Below are 17927 nucleotides of genomic sequence, written 5' to 3' on the forward strand. Positions count from 1 at the left end.
CCTGTCTCTATTAAAAATACAAAAAATTAGCCAGGCATGGTGATGGGTGCCATCACCTGAGTAGTCCCAGCTACTCAGGAGACTGCAGGAGGAGAATCGCTTGAACTCAGGAGGCGGAGGCTGCAATGAGCCAAGATCGCACCACTGCACTCCAGCCTGGGCAGCAGAGTGAAACTCCATCTCAAAAAAAAATAAATAAATAAAATAAAAACCCAAAATAAAGATACTATTTACTAAATTATTAAGTATTAATGTTTCTGAATGTACTTAGAATTATGAAAAAATTAAATTCATGGTTTGCACATGGTAGCTAACCATGATCACTGACATGAGAGAACTGTTGTTGTCTTTCAACAATAACGACCACTAAGTTCCAATAAAGACCACCAAGAAAAATCATCCTTTAATTAAAATTCATCAACCCTGCTATTCCATCAAATATCTCAGGCTGATGAAACTTTGGCTCAATTTTAGGATTAAGTTTAACTCTATAAATCCTAATAAGACTTTTATGAGTCATATATTATATATCAGATAAAATAATAGCTTTTCATCTAGAACACACCTTTGCCAAAATATTAACTATGGCTAACTAATTCAACATATACATCCTAATGGAGCACCTCTAGTTTTTATGTGTCTATGTATAATGAGACATATTGCAGAAGCTGCATATACTCAGAAACCTAGAATATCAGAGTAATCACATTATTTTCATATAAGGAAATAGCATTTATAGGCTATGTACTCCTATAAAGACAAATATTCTGAGCAACTACAGTAATAACAAATCCACTTTAAGCTATTTCTTATATTAATACTATTTAATACAGTGAATATGAAGTGGAGTCTCAGTAGATGATACAGTCTGGATGTGTGTTCCCTCCTAATCTTATGTTGAAATGTGACTTCCAATGTTGGAAGTGAGGCCTAGTAAGAGGTATTTGGGTCATGGGGTCAGATCCCTTATGAATGATTTGGTGCCTTCCACTCAGTAATGAGTTAATTCTCATTCTATTAGTTCATGCAAAAGCTGTATGTTTAAAGGAGCCTGGTACCTCCTTCTCTCTTTCTTGCTCCCTCTCTCGCCATGTGACATGCCTGCTCCCCTTCACCTTCTGCCATGAATAATAGCTTCCTCACCAGAAGCTGAGCAGATGCTGGTATCATGCTTGTAGAGCTTGTAGAACCATGAGCCAAACAAACCTCTTTTCTTTATAAACTACCCAGTCTCAGGTATTACTTTATAGCAACACAAAATGGACTAACACAGTAGATAAGTCCATCGGTACATAATTCTTCACTTTTCCCTATTTTACATGAAACATGATCAAACAGCCCTATGGATTAACATCAAATATAAATAAAATTCCATTTCATTAGTACACAATCAAAAATCCCTTAATATTTCTTTTTCTAATTACAGTACTACCCTATAAGGATGCTATTACCACAGCTGACCCTCATACCATGCTATCTCTTGCTGTCACATATGCTAGCAATATGGATGCCTGCTACATATCTTGTTGATATGTTTATTTTCAAAATCAAAGTCTCAATGAGTATATCTGTTTGGACAGAACCTAGGTCACATGAATTCTTGGCCATAAAATAAGCTGGAAAAAATAGGTTGTTTTGTTTTCTTTAATCTACCTTGTAAAAAGAAGGCTTGACCTTTATGAAATGCAATTCTGACTTTTTACTCATTTAAAAACACTCAGGGATTATTCTAAACTTTGTTATTTAAGCAGTGCCACAATTTCCCATCAATATGTTTTCCAGATTGTTCTCCCAATCTATCCCATCTACTTCCTCTCCCTTCCTTCCTCTCTCCTTTCCTCCATCCTTCCCTCCCTCTCCTTCTTACACACACACACACACACACACACACACACCCTCTTGCTCCAGGATAATCTCTGAAACACATCATCATTATTGCCCTTGCTTCCCCTTAGTAATGATCTTCCCTCACCTCAAATGGTAGCTGTGCATAAAGTATTCCCCAACTTCTTCAAGAGAAACCATTAATTCTTGCCTCAAAATTACACTGCACTCAGCACAACACATGCTTTATATTGTACCACATCCATTATTAGTCTATACATCTCCTTCCAGAATCTCCCATTCACATTCCTCAGACTGAGTTAGAAGACATGCTTGTGTGCTCCTGAAGCAACCTGAAATTAACTCTAGTTTTGCACTTATCACAATGTATTGTAACTGTCTGTTTCTTATAATAGCATGTAAACTCCATTAAGGCTGGATATGTGCTTATTCACCATTATATTCCATGTGCATAGCACTAGTAGGTGCTCAATAAATATTTGTTGAATGGCAAGAAGAAAAAATAAAAAATGTGTCCTAGTCTGCCTCACCCAGGAAAATGTTATGTACATGTTAGGCACACTGTAAAAGCTTATGAAATATTTGGGTATGAAGAAATTATAAGACAATGGTAAGTTTACAAGTTTGTCTTCAGACTTTCTGGTGAATGTAGAAAGCAGCAATTAGAATCACTCCATTAGTGAAGAAGCCCTCCTGCCAATACCATAGTCCTGCTACCAAACTGGAATGAAATCACGTGTATACTTGCCTGTCTTCATCAGTGGCCTTTATCTTCAGTAGTAGCACATGATCTCTTACAAAAAACGAATTCAATGCAGGTTTGTGGACTTTGGGATGACGGTGTCTTACCTCTGGTTTTACAAACCATTTGCCTGCATTCAGTGTCGACAGGAAATCCCAACTGAAGAAGGCAGGGTTCTTGAAGGCAGATTCTGGCTGAACTTCTCTGATATTGGTTGTTCTTCTCAAGTCAAAGTCATGCATGAGGAAAGGCACATGATCATAACTGAGGCAGAGGTAGAAAAGAGGGGCAGGGGTAGACAGGCTGAACTTAGCTACCTTGGTAGACAGGCTCCCCAGAAAGTCCTTCAAGGTCATAAGTGTCACTAGGGCTCCTTACTCCCTCTCAAATCTTAGAAAAGGGCTAAGTATCAGTCATTTACACTTTGATGTCAATATTTTTCTGCTTTAGAGATTGATCAGTCTTTCATGATATATAATCACATTAGTGATGGTGAAAGAATAGCTTCTCTATTCAGGGGCTTTCTGGCATCAGAAAAATAGCAGGTACACTAGTGGCCTGAAAGTAAAGTGAATGAAGGAAGGGATAAGGCAAGGTCCTCAGGTTCCAGGACCATACTAAGCAGGCTATACAGGCTTGGGGAACCTAAAAGGGACCTAGCTGTCTTGCTGAAATGAGAAGAAAGAGATTAGAGTGAGCAGGGAGCCAAGACAGCTAGTATTTGTGGGCTAGAGTCCCATAAAGAATAGAGTTATGCAAAAACAGACACAGTTCCAAGAAAATATGCAAAAGTCCATAAGTGCATGGCCAAATATCAATCTGTATGTGTACAGAGTAAAACTATCAAGGTTTGGCAAGAAAAACTTCTAAGAGAAGAAAAATTACCAGAAAGTTCTAAGACAATCAGAGCTTGCACAGGGGTATGAATCATTCAAGTTCCATCCAGCAAGAGAGGAGAGTCCTCAATGATTACATAGGCATTCTTTAGAGGCTCCAAAAGATCACACCTTAGCAGAACTACAAGGGCTTTAGAGCCACTTTAGATCCTCTAAAAAAGAGCTTAAAAACAAGCCTCCAAAGAAAAGGACAAACTAGTCTGGAAGTAACAACTATCTACAAGAAAATTACCAACATTCTTTAAAGGATACAAGACATAGCACCCAACAATGTAAAACTACAAGTCCAGCATATAATGAAAACTTACTGGAGATGTAAACAAACAGGAAAATGTGACCATATGCAAGAGAAATTACTCAACAGGGACAAACTCAAAAAGTAAATGAGATGACAGGATTCACAGACAAGGGTGTTAAACAATGTAGAACAGAATTATAAAGATGTAAACAAAGTATTAAAGGAAAACATGAACATAATGAAGATATACATACAAGATATAAAAAATGGAAATTTAGAGATAAAATATAATAATTGAAATGAAAATTTCACTGCATGAAATTTAAAACAGATCAGATGTTGCAGGTCATACAAAGAACAATGAATTTGAAAATGTAGCATTAGAATCTAACCAAATGAAAGCATAGAAAGAAAACTGAAACAAAAAAGAATAGGGCATTAGTGACCTGTAAGGCAATGATCAAACAGTATTATATATGTGTAAATGGTGTCCTAATAAAGACAGGAGGTGCAGAAAAAAAAATTCAAAAAGTAAAATTGAAAATTTATTCAAAATTTGATGAAGATTTGAACTGAATCCTGAATTCTTTCCTGGCTAAAACTGTCCAAACTAATGTCACATTTTCTTTCAATTTTTCTGACTTAGACTCAATGGAATTACTACTATCTTTTTCCTGAGGACCTGCAAGTATATCTTGTGATATATAAACTATAGGCAAGAAAAATCTGTCAAAGGCTGGGCAAGGTGGCTCATGCCTGTAATCCCAGCACTTTGGGAGGCCGAGGTGGGCAGATCACCTGCGGTCGGCAGTTCAAGACCAGGCTGACCAACATGGAGAAACCCCATCTCTACTAAAAATACAAAATTAGCCAGGCGTGGTAGTGCATGCCTAAAATCTTAGCTACTCAGGAGGATGAGGCAGGAGAATTGCTTGAACTGGGAGGCAGGGGTTACGGTGAGCCAGGATAGTGGCATTGCACTCCAGCCTGGGCAACAAGAGCAAAACTCTACCTCAAAAAAAAGAAAAAAAAAATCTATCAGATTGTCACTGCCTGTTTCCATGTTAACTGAAGATGCTTTAAGTCTAACATCTATTTTTTCTTTTTAAAACAGAATCTTACTCTGTCACCCAGGCTGGAATGCAGTGATGCCATCTCTGCTCACTGCAACCTCCGCCTCCTGGGTTCAAGCAATTCTCCTGCCTCAGCCTCCCAAGTAGCAAGGATTACAGGCGCTTACCACTAAGCTTAATTTTTGTATTTTTAGTAGAGATGGGGTTTCACCATGTTGGCCAGGCTGGTCTCGAACTCCTGACCTCAGTTATCTGCCCACCTCAGCCTCCCAAAGTGCTGGAATTACAGCCTTGAGCCACCATGCCCGGCCAAATCTAACATCTAGACAGTTCAACTGACTGCCCTCCAGACTCTCATGAAACTGGTTTATCAATTTCTCCAAACATTAATATTTGTTTTTCTTCCATTTGAAAGCTCATTTGCAATACTATCTCCTTAAATGAGACATAACTGTTTAATGAGACTGGCCTATTCCCAGAAGTAGGAAACTGGTTTACGGGGATCCTTTACTACTCAGCTATTAACTCAATTTTCCCATTAACTCAGATTTTAGTGTATGAAACCTCTAGGGAAGCTTCAGATGAGGATGTTGGGGCTCAGCAACCTATACCCAAAGTGTGGTATGCTGAAATGACGAAGGCTGCTAGGCATAATAGTTTAAGCTCTTTGGCCCAGGCAGTTCTAAATAATTAAATTATATTAGATTTCCTTTTGGCAAAACAAGTGGGTTATCTGTGCAATAGCTAATACCACTTGTTGTGAATAGAAAAAATTTCCAAACAAGCTACATGGTTATGAGAGGTGTGTACCACAGATTCTTAGATGATGTCTTTAGCTGGCTTCCTAAGGGAATGGGAAACTGATTTTAGTTACCCTTACAAACTCTTATCATCATTATCATCTTGCTCTTCTTTCCATTCCCAACAGACAACAGGGACTAGTAACAAAAGCACTTTTTTGTTGTGCAGGATCAGAAGCCTATACCTGGCACTCAAGAACATTTACAGGCTACTACAAAGCAGTTTCATTCCTCAAATCCTAATTATGGCCCCCCTGACCCTTGTCAGCAGGAAGCAGCCAAAGCAGTCATGGCTCAATTCCTCCTTAATGATCACACTTCAGGACTGAGGGATAAACAAGGTAAAGGGGTACGGAAGTCAAATCATCCTCACAGGGTTAACATGAATTCTGGACAGAAATATAGCTATAATTATGTATTAATCAGGCTACACTTTGAACCATTTCCTTGTATAGGACAGTCACTTGACATTGACCATTTGCATCCCCACTGTTTCTATAGATAGGATTTTTGAAATCAGAATCACAGGCTTCTGTTTAAGAACTGCTTAAGATGTTTTTCAGATCCCATATTCCAGCTGATGTGGACCAGTTTGAAGACCCCCACAGAGGAACAGAATCAGCATGAGAATACAGTTTCTTCATCTCCCTGTCCCTTGACTTCACCCTGCACTCTTTGACCAATCAACAATCTCTATACTTCAGCCCACTCCAAAACCATTAAAAACTCTAGCCCCAAACTCCTCAGGGAGATGGATTTGAGGCTTCCTCCTATTTCTTCATTTGGTGAACCTATCATTAAACCTCTTTCCCTGCCACAAAAAGAAAAAAAAAGTAGCTGGGGTCAGGGGTGGGCATATGTAGAGGCGAATACAGATAAGCATTCAGAAGATTTCTCATCAAAACATAAGATAGAAAACTATGAAATAACATATTTTTACATGCTTGAAGAAAACTGTCACTTAGAATTCTATATGCAGCAAAAATATTCTTCAAAAATGAAGGGAAAATTAAAATATTTCATATAAACAAAAAGAATAATTCATTTCCAGCATACCTTTCCTGTAAAGAAAAAATATTTAAATAATTATTTGGCAAAAAGGAAATTGATACAATTTGAAACTTGGATCTACACAAAAGAATAAATAGTGCCAGTAAATATAAAAAGTTTTTCTCATTTTTTAAGAACAGAATTAACTGTTTAAAGCAAAAATTAATAGCAACATATAATGGGGTTCATGATTGCACCAGGTCATACTATGGGAGAGGTGAAATGTTAGTGTACTGTTAAAAGACATATGCTTTACACAAAAATGTGCAACACTCAAAGGGATAAATAAGTTAAAGATCATATTGTAAACTCTAGCTCAACCACTAAAAAAAAGAGAAAGGGATAGCTAATAATCCATTAGTAGAGATAAAGTTCTAAAAAATGCTCCATTAGTCCAAAAGGAGGTAGGAAAGGAGAAAACAAATAACAAAATGACAGTGCATTTGCCATGGGCCTAAAATTTAAAGGGGTGCCAAAAACTAATAAGCAAGATAAATACTATTTTAATGCAATATTTAAAAAAATCAAAACCAATGCAAAAATCCACTATAAACAAAATATTAAGTTTTAAATGAAGATAAGATAGTATACTAATTTTTCCTTTTGCCTCAGGCTCTTATATGGCTTGGCATGGCACATCTTCATTGAAATTTTTGACATTTTGTTCATCATGGATGCTAAAGGTAGGCAATACCGAGAGAAATTAGTTATCACACACATGCTTGTTAGGTGTGACATTTACATTTATTTCCCTTAAAAAGTTAGGCGGAGACTGAGTTAGCAGAGAGGGAATAGGAGCAATAAGCACACACAAGCTTATTGGGCTCTTTCAATCTTTCTCCAACTCAGCCTCCATGGACTTCCGGTGACTGTTGGCAAGATTTCTCCTGTCGGCCCACACAAGGAAGTCAACATTTCTTCAGGATCTGTGTGTTTCTGCAATCCCCAGAAAACTCAGTTCAGTGTTCTCCAGAGAGGTATATGGCTGACTAGGCTTTTATACTAAAAATTTTATTAGAGGACTGGGAATAACAGCAGCTGAAAGGTTTGCACAGATCTTCTCAGAACCTCCCATAGGCTTTCTCTCAGATGGAAACAACTTGTTTACATTACTTGCTTTTGAGGTTTAAAAAATACCTCCACCTTTTCAAATGTTTCTCAACACGTTCAAATGAAGGTTTCATATAAACCTGTTTCACATTTAAGAACAACATGGCTGCAATTTATCAAATGGGATGAGCACTATCAAATTCACTTTGGGGTGAACTTGTGGTAGGGATCAGACATCCTATACAACTATTTTATCACAAATCTCAAAAATTCCAACATTTTAAGGGCAAGAAGGGAAGGAGGAGCCAGCAAAAGAAGTCACATAGGAAATAGCCAAGTAGGAAGAAAATCAGGAGATTATGGTATTCTAATAGCCAAATGAAAACAGTGTTTCAAAAATGAAGGAATACTCAAATGCTGAGAGGTTAAGATGAAAACTGAAAATTTACTATGATGTTTAGGCAGTTTGAGGTCCCTGATAACTTAGTAAGAGCTCTGAGAAGTGATATGGAAGAAGCCTGATTGGGATAGGCTCAAAAATTATTCAAAGTTATCTAAAACAAGTGGGAGAATTGAGAGAAGACAAAGAAAGGCAATGTTTGGGCTCAGGACACTCACCCTAAAATATGACTACAGGAGATCAGAATATGCCACCCCAATATATACCTCTTTGGTATATTGATTATTTTGAGTTGGTTGTTTTGAGAAACTGCAGACAGAAGAGAAGCACTGAAAAGTTGCCCTTTTGTAAAGGAAATTTATATTTATAAAGGCAATTTTCATTAGTAAAAGTATCTGTACCAAGAAGAGAGCTGCCCTGAAACCATTTTATTACTAAGAGACTTACATCTGTATAATAAGGCAACCTTTATTCACCATACATTTTATTCCCTCATCTGCCCACAATTTGTCACTGCTTCCCCAAGTCCCTATTCCTTTCTGTGGCTCAGAAAACTATACCACCTTCAATCATCTGGCCTTTTCCTTGAGTCTCAAGTTTTTGGGGGACTCCCATGTGTACATATATAATTAAAATTATTTTTCTCCTGTTAATCTGTCTTATGTCAATTTACTTTGTAGACCAGCCAAAGAACCTAGAACGGTAGAGACTAACAAGAGATGTTGATCCTCTATAGCAGTACGAACCACTCTTTGGAGGAATGTTGCTTAAAAGAAAGTGAAGAGATGAGGCATAAACTGGAGCAGGATATAGGGTCTAGAAAAGTTTTAAAATGTCAGAATGGATCATCTTCTGAGTTTAGAATGACTATATAATTTTTTTAAGAAGCTAATGGGATTCTTTTCTTTAAATTCTATTTTTGAGGACTGTAGATCACATAGGTTTGTAAGAAATAATACAGAGGCCAGGCACAGTAGCTCACACCTGTAATCCGAGCACTTTGGGAGGCTGAGGCGAGTGGATCACCTGAGGTCAGGAGTTCAAAACCAATATGTGAAACGACCCCACCCCATCTTTACTCCAAAAAAAAAAAATAGCTGGGCATGATGGTGGGCGCCTGTAATCCCAGCTACTTAGGAGGCTGAGGCAAGAGAAATGCTTGAATCCAGCAGGTGGAGGTTGCAGTGAGCTGCGATCGTGCCATTGCACTCCAGTCTGGGCAACAAGAGAGAAAAGAAAAAAGAAAAGAAAGGAAAGAAGGAAGGAAGGAAAGAAAGGAAGGAAAGAGAAAAAGAGAGAGAAACAGAGAGAGAGAAGAAAGGAAGAGAGGAAGGGAGGAAGGAAGGAAGAAAGGAAAAGGAATAATATAGAGAAATCCTATATACTCTTGGCCCAGTTTCTCCCAATAGTAACATTTTGCGTGACTATACCGTACTATCACAACAAGAAAATTGACATTGATAAAATCAATGACCTCATTCAGATTGTATTCATTTTACATGAAATTATTTGTGTATTTAATTATGTGTTAATTTTATCACATGTGCAGACACATCACCATCACCACAGTCAAGATACAGAACAGTAAACATACAAAAAGAGTTTTGTGTTACCTTTTAAAGTGGGAGCCACCTCTCTCCCTTCTTCACCCCTGGAAACCCTTGATTTTTTTTCCCATAACTCTAACGTTGTTATTTTAATGTGATATTCAAATGGAATCATACAGTATATAACCTTCTGAGACTTGCTTTATTCACTCAACGTAATTCCCAGGAAGTTCATCCAAATAGCGACATCTTTCAACTGTTCATTCCTTTTTATTGCTGGGTAATATTCCACAGTATGGATGAATAGCTTATTTATTTATTATTTTTGATTGCATTTTAGGTTTTGGGGTACATGTGAAGAACATGCAAGATTGCAGCATAGGTACACACATGGCGGCGTGATTTGCTGCCTTCCTCCCCTTCACCTATATCTGGCATTTCTCCCCATGCTATCTCTCCCCAACTCCCCTTTTTAATCATTAAACTTCTTAAAGGAGATTTGGGTTGTTTCTAGATTTGAGCTGTTACAAATAAAACAGCTATGAAAACTGATGTGAAGTTTTTTTCTACATGAACATTAAGTCTTCCTTTCTCTGGAATAAAGGCCCAGGAGTGCAATTTCTGGGGTGTATGGTAAGGATATATAGTCATGTGCCACATAACAACAGTTCAGTCAACAATGGACCCCATATATGACAATGGACCCCATAAGATTATAATGGAGCTGAAAATTTCCTATCACCTAGTGACTTCATATCCATCATAATACTGTAGCACAATGCATTACTTGTGTCTTTATGCTGCTACTGGTGTAAACAAGCCTGTACAGCCAATCACATACAAAAACAAATCTGTAGCACATACAACTACAGATAGTATATAATGCCTGATGATGACAATAAACAATTGTTGCTGGTTTATATGTTTACTACACTATACTTTTTATTGTTATTTTAGAGTATACACATTATATTATATATTAAAAAATTAAAGGTAAAACAGCCGCAGGTAGTCCTTCAGGAGGTATTCTAGAAGAAGGCATTGTTATCATAGGAGATGACAGCTCCATGCATGTTATTGTCCCTGAAGACATTGCAGTAGGACAAGATGTGAAGGTGGAAGACAGTGATATTAATGATCCTGACCCTGTGTAAGCCTAGGCTAATGTGTGTGCTTGTGTCTAGTTTCTAACAAAAAAGTTTAAAAAGTAAAAAGATAAAAAAATAAAATAGAAAATAGCTTACAGAATAAGGATATAAAGAAAGAAAATATTTTTGTACAGTTGTACAGTGTATTTATGCTTACACTGTTATACAAAAGAGTCAAAAAGTTACAATAAGCTGGGTTTAATTTATTGTTGAAGAAAAATTTTTAATGAATTTAGTGCAGTTTAAGTGTACAGTGTTTATGAAGTCTTCAGTAGTAAACATAATGTCCTAGACCTTCACATTCACTCACCAGTCACTCACTGACTCACCCAGAGCAACTTCCAGTCCTGCAAGCTCCAGATTCATGGTAATTGCCCTATACAGGTGTACCATGTTTTATATCGTTATTTTCACTGTACTTTTTCTATGTTTGGATATGTTTAGATACAAATACCTACCATTGTTCTATAATTGCCTACAGTATTCAGTACAGTAGCATGCTGCACAGGTTTGCAGCCTAAGAGTTAACAGGTCATACCATATAGCCTAGGTGGGCAGTAGGCTATGCCATCTAGGTTTGTGTAAGTTCACTCTACAATGTTCACACAATGATGAAATTGCCTAACAAGGCATTTCTCAGAACGTATCCTCATCATTAAGTGAGATATGACTGTATTTAGTTTTGTAAGTAACTGCCAAACCTTCTTGGAGTAGCTATACAATTTTATGCTTCCACCAGCAACATATGAGTGATTCAGTTTGTCTGCCAGCATTTAGTGTTCTTGTTATTTTTGTAATTTAGCCATTTTGATAGGTGAGTAGCGTTAGTTTTAATTTGCAGTGTCTTAAAGGCTAATGCAGTTGAACATCTTCTCATGTATTTGTTATCCGTATATTCTCTTCAGTGAAGTATCTACACATGTATTTTGCCCATTTTCTAACTGGACTGTCTGGTTTGTTTTTGTTTCCATTTTACTGTTAAGTTTTGAAGGTTTATATATCCTAGACACAAGTCTTTTGCCAAATATGTGTTTTACAAATGTTGTCTCCCAGTTTGACACTTGTCTTTTCATTCTCCTCATAAGGTCTTGCACAGAGCATAAACTTTTCAGAATGAATTACCTGGAAATTTCTCCTTCCCCATCTGTTTGGTAAAATAGTATTTTTTCCTTCAAGGCTCAACCCAAACACAACTTTGAGAATATTAGATATTTTTTCTTTTTTTCACACAATTGGAGGTGACCTTTTCCTCCACTGAGGTTCATTATACTTATTTTTCTCTGGAAGGTTCTTGCCACAATAGCTTTATTCTGTAGTTATCTGTAAACATTCCAATTCTTCCTAGTTGGAACATCTTTTAGGCATGACTATATCTTATTCATTTGCATCTCCCAAGTACTCAGAAGAAAGCGGGGAATATAATAAGTGCCCAGGGATATTAAATAAATTGATAAGGTAGTATATAAAGTTGTAAGCATAGTCTGCAATGGGCCATATTTGAATTATGTGTGAAGACTGTATCGAGTGTATCTGATTTGTAACCCTGTCATTGAAAACATGGAGGTGCAGAGGTGTGGTTTATGAGATGTGATTCATCTGTGTGGTATGTGCATATATGCCTTATGAACACAGGAGAAACTTCCCAGGGCTTACTCTCTCTATACCTCAGACCAGGCTGGTTTTCTTCCATGGCACTGAATTTTCCCCTTCTTCCCCCCACCCCAGTTCCCTGCTTTCTTACCTTAAGAATATATCAGTCTCCAGTCCATGGGCTCCATGTTCAACAGCTTTCTCAAAGGACATCATGGTATTCTCAGGCCCCAACTGTAGAAGAAAAGGACATCAGGCCCTAAGCCTCAGAGTCTCTCCTCTTAGCATTCCTTTTATGGTAGGGGTAGAGCCCAGTAGGACTTTGGGGAGCAGAGCTTGGCTCCTTCAGCTCTCCTTTCAAAACCTGTATACCCTCTCTCCAAGCTGATGCTGGGACTCTGTGCATCTATGGCAATGTCAATGGGCTCAGTAAAGAAAAATGGACTGGGAGTTAGGTGGTCTGGATTCAAGTCCAACCATTACAATGAACTCTTTACTCTTGCCATCTTAATGCAATCACTTTTCCTCTCCAGGGGTTCTCTGTTTTCTCTCAACCACATACCCTATACATACTTATTTTCACCCATGTTCATCATGCTCAGACCTACCATGGGTGCACCTCTATGTCCAAAGAAGGTTGGCTTGGGCCCCAAATTCTCCTTCTCCTGAATGCAGGGAGAATTAATCCCCAGTGGCATCAAATAGAGACATAAAAGGATCAGAAGAAAGGGTAATCCAACAGCCACTTGTAGACCTGAAAAATTTGGAAGGAAGGGTAAGTAGGGGAAAAAAGATAAAGAGGGATGGAAAATCATCCCAAGCAGAGCAGCAGTCTGAGTAAACCCCTAGTCCGTGGGTTTCATTGACTATGTACTGGCTAATTTACTTTCTATTTCTGTGACGTTTCTACTTACTTTCAGGAATTTGGATATAAAAGTATAGAACTGTACAAATATAATGTATAATATACTGAGGCAACTTTATTGGAACTAGAAATTGACAGAGGACTCAACTGTACAGGGGACAGATGAGGAAGGAAAGGAAGGAGAAGGAATGTTAAGGAGCAGCTTCTCAGGAGGAGGAGGAGCTTTGCTGATTCTAAGAAAGCCCCAGGGCACATAAAGATCATCCTAAAATATTTGTATTTATTTAAGGCAGTATAGGATAGTGGAAAGGGCACTAATAGACAGAAATCTGCGTTTAAAGCCGAGTTCTGCCACTTCCTAATTGTGTGACTAAGGACAACTTACTTAACCTTTCTGAATCTTCATTTTCTTCTGCAAAATGGGGCTGTCTTGCTGTTTATGCCAACCTTACAGAGTTGTTATGACAGTGTTGACTCATAATAGTTTCTCTATAAATATTAGTGATTTGCTTCTCTCGTTCCTTCCCTCCCTCCGTATCCCCCTGCTCTCATGCACACGCACACATTCACATACAGAGCCTGTACACAAGGCCTGTGATGACCAGCCATTCTCCAAGACTTACTGTTTTAGACCTCTGATAATTTTACCCATTTGTACATTTTTATGTTACCACCTACGCTTTAGTGACTTTCAAATTTCAGTCTCCAGCTCTAACCTCTTAACCTTGTGATTACATTACATTTCTTGAGTCTTTTTTTCTCAGAATGTGTCATCCTGTATCTTCTCATTCTAACTAAAATTCAGAAAGTGAAAAAGAAAAGAGTTCATTATTGTCCCCTTTAAGCCTTTGCCCCAGAAATACTTTCTAAAATTTACCCTCTACACAAAAGCATATATATATCTATATAAACACACAACGGCATCACTATCTATGCAGTCTTTCTCTTGCCTGCATTCCCCCACAGGTCAGAAAGCAAATACCCCTTATTTAACCAAGAGTAAAAAGGAGACCCAGAGAGAAGGTCCTATTGGTTTATCTATAAGAGTGGTGAAAGATAATACCATTCTCAAAACAGTTTAGTGTACAGATCCAGTTCTTTTGATTCCATTACATTGGAACAAAGAATGGAGAGGAAACCAGTGACAGAGACAGACATTTAACCTTCTGCTCTAAGTCCTCAGGTATGACATGGTCCCACAGGGGACTGCTTTGAGTTACTTGGATGTAACCAGAAATCCCTGACCTAATATTAGTTGAAACTACTAATATTTGAATATAAATGGAAAGAACTGTGACTTGTACCAGCACTCTGGTCAAGTCAAATTAAAATGGTCTCTACTGTGTCTCCTACCAGCCATCTTCAGACAGTCAATGTATAATAAGGTAGAGAAATATCTTATTTTTTCCAAAAGAAGAATCCCTTTTTAGAAGAAGTTCTGTTTGGCCACAGAAATACTATGACAGGCCATGTGAGGTAGTGGGTAAGGGCACAGGAACATGCCTGAATAACAAACTAAATGAATTTCAACAAGGCATGCGGCAGCTAGTTTCCAAGCTTCTCTTTTCCTGAGTGGAGTATGCAAGCCAAAGCCAGAGCTGAAGACAATAGGCAAGGTTCTGCCCTATGTGACATACCTTCTCTTTCCAAACGCGCCACATAGAAGGCTACAGGCCAGGAAAGGATAATCATCACAGTTACGCTGAACAGGTGAATGTAGGGAGAAAAGATCTGTGAGAAAGCCAAAAGTCAGGCTGGGCACATCTAGACAGCTAGTGCTAGAACTATAGGATGATGCTTACCTGCAGTGACAGTCCAGCTACCTGCCACCTTTCTTTCCAGAATTTGCATATAATGAACAGTAAAATGACACACAGAAGAATTACTAGCAGAATCAGGATCTAGGGAAACAGAAAAAAATCTCCTGACTTCAAGCACTAGGCTTGGATCAGAACTGTTCTTAGGAATCATACGTGTGTCTTCACAATGTCAGGGACCTTATCTGCTTCCTCATTCTTTTAATCTCACCATCCTGCAAATCTCCAATATTAGATGGAACCAATCATTCACGTTCTTTGCTTCTAAGTCTTTGCTGTACAGCATGGCTGGAAAAAATTACACGGCTAATTTACCATTACTAATTTACTATCTCCAGCCTCAGCTGGGTCCTCAACATTGCTTAGTATCTCTTACTCAATTTCAACAGTTGCCGTTACAAATCTTCACCATTTCTTTAGACCTCAATTGTATTCTCAGTACAATTATAAGTAAATAATATTTTGTAATTGCCTTTTCAATGTGTTTTCCCCAACAATCAGTTTCATGAGGTCAAGGATAATATTGGTATTGTTTATGATTACATCCTCAGTGTCCTGCAGAATGTCTGGCACATAGTAAGCATCCAATAAGTGTTTGTTAAACAGATGAAAAATCTGCCTGCCAGAACACTGTATACTTTGTAGAGAAAGAACACTGAGGCCAAGAAGACCTAATTTTCTTAACTTTCTCCCTTTCAAATGTATAGTTTTCCTACATCTGTGCTGCCCTCTAGACAGTACTTAGCTCTCTCCTTTCCATAATCTTTACATCTAAAATAACTGAATCCATAATTAAGTCTCTCACAACTCTTTGCTGACTTCAATGATAAATTCTAAAACATTTTAGGAGGAAATCTTTCCAATCTTTAACAAACTCTTTCAGATAACAGAAAAAGAGAGAATACTTTCTAACATCTTATGAAGCCAACAAAACATTAACCCAAATTTATCAAGGACATTATAAGAACAGAAAAGTATAGGCCAATTTCTCTTACGTACATAGATGCAAAAATGTTAAACAACCTATTAGGAAACTAAATGCATCACAACACAAAGGTTGAATTCCCAGACTCATAAGAATCTCAGATCTCAGATCTTACCCAACACCAAACTTCACCATGGAATTAAAGGATATAGGCAATCACAGGGAACAGATAAAAGGTTTTCCATTGGTTGGGAGTGGCAGCTCACACCTATGATCCCAGCACTTTGGGAGGCTGAGGTGGGCAGATTACCTGAGGCCAGGAGTTCGAGACAAGCCTGACCAACACAGTGAAACCCCGTCTCTACTAACAATACAAAAATTAGCCAGGCATGGTGGCCTACACCTCTAGTTCCAGCTACTCAGGAAGTTGAGATGGGAGAATCGCTTGAATCCAGGAGGCGGAGGTTGCAGTGAGCCGAGATGATGCCATTGCCCTCCAGCCTGGACAAGAAAGTAAGACTGCCTCAAAAAAATAAAAATAAAAAATTTTGAATGGATATGATCATGTCAAATGCAGCTACTTATATAGGGTCTTTCCTCTCCTGTATTAGTATACATACTGGTTTTAGACTTAAAATGTAAGGTATGTCTTCAGCAAATTATGAAGAAACATTGCTTCACAGGAGTCATTTTGGTTATGGAGTATCATTATTTTACACTCCATTAATTATATAACTCTAGCCAGCCATGTCTTCCACCACACAAACCTATATATTCCAGGTTTGTTTACAATAAAACCAACCTGGATATATCCAGGTGTATCCTGCTCAAAATTTTTGCTGATAAGGAGTTGACAAATACCTTTAGTGTGTTTACCAAGAGGTCAGGTTATTAGCATGTTTACAAGGAGTTTGTGTTGATGCCATTTGATTCTTTTCTTCCTAGATTTATTTTGAGTACAATAAAACTGAAACTCCAAGCCCCACAAAACTCCCTTGCCAATAAAATCGGTCTCTGCTCACAAATCTGATAAGCTTTGTCCTTCCTGGTTTGAAGACCTGAAGACTCAACCAAGGTAGTTGACTTCCAAGGGAATGCCAACTCTTAATAATCCCCTTGCACTTCTCATTGCCTTCAGACTTTGTGAATAGACCCCAGAATGCCTCAGAAGATGAAGGCTTAGAAAAGAAGATTCTGTTAACCAATTCTGTTAACAGCAAAAATCCTGTTGAATATGTGTGAGAATGAATTCTAAGGGTATTAGATAAGAAAAAGAGAACATAATTTTAGACCAGACTAAATTTATTGATATGGGTGTACTTACCAGAGATTCTGGATTTAATATCCTAGAATCCAGGTATTAAGCAATTCAAAGAGGTTCTAATTGTTTGGTTATCTGAAGCCTAGGCTCATTGGTAGCCTATGCTCAATGAAATTGGGATGCCAGTAATTTCTTGGTATAATATAGAAGAATTAATAAAAGATTTATTAAGAAAAGGTACTAGAATGGTATCACCTATGATCTGTTATCCTACTCCCTATATCGGGTTCTTTGGGAGGTCTCAGAAGACACTGGTGAGGAAAGAGTCAGCATCCTTGAAAAACACTGTGGTGGCCATCCTCTATGCCTGAAAAAAGGTGAGAGATGCTGATACTCAAGCAGGCTTCCTGATTTCAAAGGGGATGATGCGCTTCTGCTGTGGCAGAGGCCAAGTAGCAGTAGTTAACTGGCACAGGCAACATAAGCACAGATAGTTTTTATAACAGACACAAGCCTGGAATGGTAATCAGAATGTTTTCACTCATAGGTATTCTTGATATTGGTTAATTTGTCAAGGCATCCCAACTCCAAAATAGATGTTGCTATCAATAAGGCCTATTTGTTCAATTTTCAAATCTATATTCTTTCCCTAGAAGATCTCATGGCTTCGAGTTCCATTT

At 37.9% G+C, this 17927-nt stretch overlaps 1 protein-coding gene across 1 annotated transcript in view; it reads right to left on the reverse strand.

Annotated features, from left to right (window-relative positions):
* The window catches only part of GDPD4 (glycerophosphodiester phosphodiesterase domain containing 4), a 77565-nt gene that overhangs the window by 41444 nt on the left and 18194 nt on the right, over positions 1–17927 (reverse strand). The window contains exons 5-10 of the mRNA XM_032259156.1: positions 15047–15145; positions 14882–14975; positions 13961–14038; positions 12988–13133; positions 12531–12613; positions 2695–2851 (exon numbers count right to left, since the gene is read on the reverse strand). Coding sequence (XP_032115047.1) covers positions 2695–2851; positions 12531–12613; positions 12988–13133; positions 13961–14038; positions 14882–14975; positions 15047–15145 — 657 coding nt within the window. The remainder of the gene's footprint in view (positions 1–2694; positions 2852–12530; positions 12614–12987; positions 13134–13960; positions 14039–14881; positions 14976–15046; positions 15146–17927) is intronic.

Source organism: Sapajus apella, unplaced genomic scaffold, assembly GCF_009761245.1.
Source record: "Sapajus apella isolate SASKATOON/1434 unplaced genomic scaffold, GSC_monkey_1.0 scaffold106, whole genome shotgun sequence".
Lineage (NCBI taxonomy): Eukaryota > Metazoa > Chordata > Mammalia > Primates > Cebidae > Sapajus > Sapajus apella.